General features: G+C 27.3%; 2 protein-coding genes across 3 annotated transcripts; both read left to right on the forward strand.

Annotated features, from left to right (window-relative positions):
* The first annotated feature begins 1415 nt into the window (after positions 1-1415).
* LOC100571785 (myosin-J heavy chain-like) lies at positions 1416-4255 on the forward strand. Its single transcript, XM_016807043.2, has 8 exons — positions 1416-2081; positions 2136-2262; positions 2385-2840; positions 3069-3239; positions 3319-3533; positions 3595-3793; positions 3903-4052; positions 4116-4255. Exons 1-8 carry the CDS (start codon positions 1810-1812, stop codon positions 4155-4157), a joined length of 1632 nt encoding a protein of 543 aa, XP_016662532.1. The 5' UTR covers positions 1416-1809; the 3' UTR covers positions 4158-4255.
* Positions 4256-5618: 1363 nt separating this feature from the next.
* On the forward strand, positions 5619-7097 carry Det (deterin). 2 transcript variants are annotated; one of them, NM_001163110.1, is given in 2 exon segments: positions 5619-5738; positions 5827-7097. In NM_001163110.1, a coding segment is annotated over 1 exon segment (393 nt). In that variant the 5' UTR covers positions 5619-5738; positions 5827-5926; the 3' UTR covers positions 6320-7097.
* The last annotated feature ends 995 nt before the right edge of the window (positions 7098-8092 follow it).

An 8092-nucleotide genomic window follows, 5' to 3' on the forward strand; every position in this document is an offset into this window, starting at 1 on the left:
TAATTCTTTACACACAGCTTCAGTGTAAATTTGAATTTTATTAACAAAACGATCCAAGTTTCATATTTGTACTTTTTCAATTCACAATAATTGGAGTTTCATCATCTCAGACTGTCTGATGAAGGACATTCTATATAAGTTCATTCAAATGTTTATTCAGGATTTGTAGTGCGTGTAAGTAACATTTAAATAATTACTTGCACGTTCTACCGGTTGTGTTTATAAATTTTTGTAATAGGGCTCTTTGGCTGCTCACTTTCCAGAGCAGTGTTTATACTCTGTTCAAAATAAGACGATGACCTGGCGGCGACCAGTTTTCGTTCCGTGACGGTCAGACGCTGTCCCCACTACGGCGACACGTCGGGCGCTGCCACGGAATAAAGCCACGCCCATGCGCACATCTTGGCCGCCAGGCCATCGTCTTATTTTGAACAGAGTATAGGTTAAGATAGACACCGTTGAATTTTAAATTTCTAACTATATACCTAGGACTTGAGTTTACTTATAGGCGTTTGTGTTTGTTGGCTAGCAACTACGCTAATGATCTATTGTTAACTAGTAAAGTACCCCCTGTTTAGGACTTGTATAGGCAACACATCATACACATTCTTATTAATGTCTGGATAATGGATAAAGTTCAAAAAATTATTTTTATAACTTTTTCAGGAGTTAAAGTTATTATTCTTGCATATTTACATTTTACAATGATGTATTTTTTTTCTGCCTATCAGCAACATAGGCGCAAATTGGGGGGCTTGGGAAATTTTAAAATGCTATATTGTAATGGTCCGCTTGCCAGTTGCCTTTAATAAATTCAGCCCCCCCCCCCCCCGGTCAAAAGTTGAAATTACGCCTATGGTCAGCAACATTTTGGATAGTAAGCATGCTATGATTTTTGAGATCAGCATCTTTCCTGATAGAAAAGTGAAGCTAGTTGGTACTTTTGAGAGGTCAAAATTGAAAATAGTTTTAGAAAGCGTCAAGAAAAACTACTGACAAATTACGAAAAATCGCTAAAACCGGAATTTTAATTTCTAACGCTTTGTTTATCAGCATAGCAACGAATAAAAATAATAATATTATAAGGACTACGCTAACCGCTCAGAATAAACAAATATACAATGGTTTATCATAGTATTCAAATATAACATATCCATTACAACTACTGTACAGTGCAGCGGTACCCACTTGTCCAACTTTTTTTAATTAATTTTTAATTAAAAGTGCTGAAAATTGATCTTATTTAGTTATAAAAATTACAATATTCAATTGTATTATTTATTTATATTAATGATAATTATTGTAACATTTAAATTCACGCGGTAATTGGAATGTTATCACTTACCACCGGCGTTGATAACAAATAAATGCACAAAACAACAGTGGATCCGCAACCGTTATTGTTCTTTGGTTATTCCTCTATACCCCCCGCGGATAAATGGAATGAATGCATGATAATATGATATTTTGTAGACTCGTTTTTATAATAATACCTATAGTATGTGTTTGGTTTATTATTCTTTGTAATGTACTGACTTTATTCTACTAAATACTACTTGATACTAATCAATGTCTGCCTGCTGCCGTCTTGGCCTCTGTGCTCTGGGGCTGGGCCTGAAAATAATTAGTGTATTAATCTATGATCATTCCTGTTTATTTAGTCATAATTACGACCAATAAGGGGGCAGGATGTATACTGCATAGAAAAGATAATGGCAGCCGGCTGCCTACAGGATGTGAAGATATATAGTTGAATAGTTAAATCTTTAACGTCGGACGTATAATTTAGCTACTGCCTCAAACAAAATAATGGAAACCAATTACATCAGCAATGGTCTGTCCAGTCCTCTTAGTGCTTCTTCACCTCTAAAACGAAATGCCGAAAGAAAAATAAATTATAGTTCCATTGATTCTTTGTTGCATGAAATGGTGAATACTTACGAGTACAATGACAAGTTATTAAGAAATGTAGATAATGGCCATGCACAGCGTAATGTCAGTCCTCAAAAAAAAGATGTTAGATCTGCTGTTCTAACCAAAAAAACTGTTTGCGATGAATCAGATGATAACAATTTACAGAGGTACTTATTTAGTTTGTTGTTTTTTTTTTTTTATATAATGTTTCTTTATTTAAGTTTATGTGACAACTTGGTAAATGTAACCCCACATGTAACCACAGCTTTAAATGATTACCAAAAATTGGACTCTGTTTCAAAAGAAAATTTGTGGTTGAAACTTGGAAAAGAAATTTACCATAGACAAGTAAACATTTTTTTTTTTTTTTTATACTTTACTTGAATATTTTAAAATACTCAACATTATGTAAGAAAAATGAAATAAATAATTTGGAAAATATTTTTTTAAATATCTTTTGGATGTTACAGAATATAGAAAAAAAATGTATAGATTTAGAAGAAAAGTTAACAAATTGTGAAAAAAGAATGGTTGAATATAAAGAAGTAGATTGCCAAAAAAATAATCTTCTTGATGATCTTGCTGCACGGTCTGCTATGATTTTAAGTCAAGTAAGAGCATATAGTACAATCAATGAAAAAATCAACAGAGATTTACAATCTGAGCGCAAGAATAAAAAAGATATCTTAGAAGCAATGAAGGAAAAAATTGAACATTATAAAAGTGATACAGCTAAAGCTATTTCTCGAAGTAATTCTTACAAGGCTCTAACAGAGAATGCTGAAAAACAGTTAAATAAATTATTAGTTAAATATCAAAAAGTAGAAGAACAAGCAAAACAATTACAACTAAGTATTGAAAAAAAAAATAAAGAAAATGAAAGACTTCAAAATGAATTAATTAAACTACAAGAAAAAAATAAAAGCGTAAGTTTAAATATACAGTAGAAATTGCTAAATAAGACATCAAAAGGACCAAGCTAACCTATAGATTGTACAAAATGATACAAATAAACATGAAATATAGCTATGGCTTAAAATGTTATGTGTATTAAGTGATACGGTGTGTTAACCGATGACATACTAAACAATTTCTACTGTAGAAATTTATAAATAATTTCAAGTATAAAATTGATATTATGTTTAATTGTTTAGATAGCTGAAAAATGCAATAGATCAATAAATAAGTGTAGTGAGTTAGAGAAAGAAGTATTAGTATTAAATCAAGAAAAAAAAGTACTATGCGGAAAAACTTTAAAATATGATCAGCTTTTAGATCAAAAGCGTAAAATTGAAGACATTGTAGATCAAATGAAAAGTACTCAGGTATTTAGATTATACTAATATTAATGAATAATAAAAATACATTTTTTATTTTATATTTTATGTAAATATTGTTATCTAGGCAAAAACTGCAGAGGAACTTAATGCAGCAAATGAAAAAGTTAAAACTGTAAAAAATGATCTAAAAATCTTTTATCAAAAACAGCTTGATGCTATGCTGGCTGAAAAAGTATCCGATTATCAGCGCAAATTAGATGGAATTGTTCAAATTACAAATGAAGAAACTAAATTGATAAAACTCCAAATGAATAACAAAATAATTAATTTTAAAGAAAGGTTGAAAGAACTTCTAAATTGATTTAAAAATAAAAAATTCATAAAATTATTTTGTACTTAGGTATGAAAAGGAAAAGGCACAAATCAATTCAAAACACAGAGAAGAAATGGAACGTTTTGAAGTACTTATAAAAGATAAATTAGAATGTATTTCTGCATTAGAAAAACGTTTAGAAGCTGAAGTTCAAGAAAAGCGACAATTAGTTAAAAGTGTTATGGGAGTGGTAAAAAATGTGAACATTGATAGTCAATCAAATTCAGTAAGCAAATACATGATTTTATTTGCTTGAGTGCATTCTTTCTTAATGCATTCCATATTATTATAATACTAATTGACAATAAATTATTCGAATTCTTATAACATTTCAGATATTAAATAGTGATATTAAATATCAAAGAAAAAAACCTAATAATAATAGTAATTCATCCTCAAAATTAGAAGATGATTTTTCATTTTTTGAACAAGAACACTTATTGCACCAAGTGACTCCATCAGAATTAAGAAAGCATATTGAAAATGTAAGTGAATTGTATTGTATTTATTATTCCATAAACACAATGCCTGCCAACATTTTTTTTCAGCTTTTAAATAAGTATCCCGGAGATCCTTTGGCGCAAACATAAAAATCGGATCATATTATAACTATTATTTGTACTGCATAAAATATCAAAATGTTATTAACTATATTTATATACATTAATTGATCCTTCACAACTTTATTTATTTTCATGTATAGAATTATATAACTTATATATACAATTATAATAGCTAGTAGATTTATAAATATTTTTTAAATGTTATAGTAAATATTTTGTTTTTTTTTAAATTATTGTCAAACAAAATATTTATTTTAATAATACTGAAAATAAGTTAATTTATATTTACTATATATACATATAAAATAAAATGTATATTATATTTTTACATATTATTATTATTGTCATAAAAATATAAAACTTAATATTTGTACAGGCATTGTATTATTTAGGGTAATCATTTCTTAAAATATGAATCATGTTATGGGAGCTGGAGTGTGATTAATTTTCGGCCAAAAACATAGCTCATGACTTCAATCACTACGCCCAATATAACGTTATGATATTAATTTTGAAAGCAGATTTGAATTCGTCACTAAATTATCTATGCTTCGAAAATTTCATTTTTCTGAATTTTATTTTTTTTACTTAGAAATTTATTAACAAAAAGAGTAAAAATAGATCATACTTATAATTCAAATTTAAATACATTAATATAGAATATGAAAAATGTACGATAGTTAAAGCATAGTAAATTTAGAAAAGAATTCATTCTGCTTTCAAAATTTAAATCGAAACATCCTACTGGCCTAACTGGCAGTTATTTTGAAAAAAATTTTTGTAATTTTATAAATTAATAAAAGGTGACATGTGCATACGCGTAGGTAAAATGCCCCTATACAACGTGATTGGTACTACGAATTACACACACTTATGTTCATTTACTTTCAACACATTCACAAGACCCATATGGACTAAAATATAAAATGCCTAATTTTTACTCGTTAGAATGGATTACTCTCAAGCTCCCTTAATTGTTATAATAATAAAAAATTAAAATTTTTTAGATAAAAGTACTATACAGAATAAAGTCTGTTTGTAATTTTACAGTTAATTTTAAAATCGATCTTTAAATATTTAATTTCCAATGTTATAAATAAGCCAGATTTTTCAAATTGTAGCCGTTTCATGTGTTTAGAATTTTAGATAGCCTACTTTTGCATGATCATAAGGCGTTTGAAATAGGCAACTAAGTGTACCTGTGTGTATAACGACTATATATAAAGATATACTATATTCTTTTTGATTTTATAGTGATAACTAATAGATAATATAATTTATAATTATAAATAATTAATAATAGTAAAACTAAAATATTTTACAAATTTTAAAGAGAATACCAAATATATAGGTAAACTTTATAAATAAATATTTAATTAGTTAATAATTATTTATATTATTCTCCATTCATACAGAAATCAATTATCAAACTTAAGAAAGACATTTTTAGTTTTAATAACGGCAACACTGTTAAAATACAGAATGTTTGGTGTCAGTCGTCGGAAGTCGGTTATAATATTTTATCTTGGAGTAGACTTGAAATTTGAATAATAATAATTATTAGATTTTTAAATTATAAATTTTGGTTTTGCTGGCTACCGCTTCGAGGTATTTGAAGTGTGGTCTATGAATATTATGTAATTTTTAATTCGTATAAGCCAATATAGCTGTATTCAACATTTATTTTTTTTTTTAGATATTAACTCATCATGGAAAATATAGACAACGTAATAACAAAACAGGTCGAATATCAATTTAAATCTCTTGAAGCAGAACCCCTTCAACACATCTGGCAGATGAAAAGACTAAAATCGCTACAAAATTGGACCATGGGCAAACCTAGTGCCAAGGATATGGCCGAAGCAGGATTCTACTGCCCAAATCCGGATATACCTGATACAGTAAGATGTTTTTCGTGTTTCATCGAATTAGATGGTTGGGAGTCGACCGACAAGCCTTGGGAAGAACACAAGAAACGAGCCTTGTCATTAAACCCGCCATGTAGATTTATTGAAATAGGTAAGAAGGAATCAGATTTTATAGTAGACGATTTCTTAGAAATCCAAAAGAGTGTGATATTACGCATTTTTAATGAAAAATGTGAAAAACTCACAAAAACAGCACTATCTCTTCATAAAAAGAAAAAATCAGCGCTTAAAAAAGACCTCCAAAAAAAGGGAATGTCATGAAAATATATAATATATTATATATATGTTTAGACATACAATTCAAAATGCTTGGCACAGTTAAATTTATTGTAAATTAGTTATTATATATTTTAAACAAGTTACTGACTTGTCTAATTATTATAATATTATATATGTTTTACAATGTACACTTGTAACTTGATTTAAATGGAATTTTATTACCAATAATTTTTCTAAATTAACACTTGTAAATTAGACATAAAACATTTTCATTGTGATTTATTTATTAGTAATTACCTAAAATGAATGAACACTTGGAGTGGACATGTTAACGTCTTTTCTTACAATTATAAGTCTTGTTAAGATTGATTATATGCCTTTGTCTATTTTATTGTTTATTTTATTAGAATTATTTACTTTGATTATTGTATAACGTATCAATATCTACTTATAATGGGACCATATTTTAACAAACAATTAAAACATTTTAATTATTGATATCAATAGGTAATAATTTAAATGTTTTGTGTGTACTGTATTGTTTCTATACCAAACAATTTAATTTTTCTTATAAGCTGATTATGTATGATATTTATTTGAATTTAATTGATGTTAAAAAAGTATTAGGTAATGACTCCAAATAAAAAAGTCTCTATAAAATGTTTCTTGATAGGTACAATTTATTAAGTGCAAAATAAATTGTGCAAAAGTATTCATTTTTATAGGTGTATCAAGTCTTATGTATTCATGACATTACTATCAATTGTATATATTTTGTCGCCTACCTCTTATTCTCAATAAAAAAAAAAGTTTATTGTAATTTTCTTTTCTTTTTTTATTTATACGACTACAAATGTATTAATTTGTATATATTTAATTTTAAACATCCCCTCCATGTAACCCTTTTTATTTTTAAATATCCCCCCCCCTTTATTAAATTATCACCTTGCTACCAGGTGAATATCTGTTGCACTATTTTATTTTTTATATACTGTTACAAAATTATCAAATAAAAGTAAATAATTTAATATTTCATAATTAGACCTAAAAAAATTCTTAAAAATCCTTAAACGTCATACATTTTATTTGTCTTAAGGATATCTTTTTTTATTGTAAAAATTGAATGCCAGTATTAAATATTGTGATATAACTAATTAACATTAATTTTGAACAATATCTTCAAATTAGTCAATTATGTTATTTGTAAGATGGGTATGCACTTGAAATTATACATATTACAATACAGCGACAAGCTAATAACATATTAACATAATATAAATATTATAAAATGTAATTTCAAATAGGTAGTATAAGAAATATTTAACATTTTTCAATAAATAGATAACAAGCAGATGAACCTACACATAAAATATTTAGATATAGAGAAATATCAAAATTTTAGATTAAGGGCGCTGGCGTAATGTTGCTTTGTGGGACAATAAGTGCCAATAACAAACAAGTACCATTAATTTTTTACAATAAATATATTCAATCAGTTAAGATATGGGTCAGAAATAAAATAAACAAATATGTCACCTTATGTCGACACTTAAAATTATAATTAGTAATTAATACTTATTGATGAACGGGTTTTTGGGGATGTATTAAATTATGCAGACCATCGTTTCTAAAAGGTATGTAGAACCCCTGATGAAAGACTTAAAAATAGCAGATTTCTTAACGACTTTTACATAATATCTGATGTTATTTTATCATAGTCAATATTTTAATATTGATAGCTCCGCAGACCACAGTTTAAGAACTGCTTATATAGGCAATTTGAATAATGTTTAAGAGGACGTTATACCCGCATGT

Source organism: Acyrthosiphon pisum, chromosome A2 (genome assembly GCF_005508785.2).
Source record: "Acyrthosiphon pisum isolate AL4f chromosome A2, pea_aphid_22Mar2018_4r6ur, whole genome shotgun sequence".
In the NCBI taxonomy this organism is placed as follows: Eukaryota; Metazoa; Arthropoda; class Insecta; order Hemiptera; family Aphididae; genus Acyrthosiphon; species Acyrthosiphon pisum.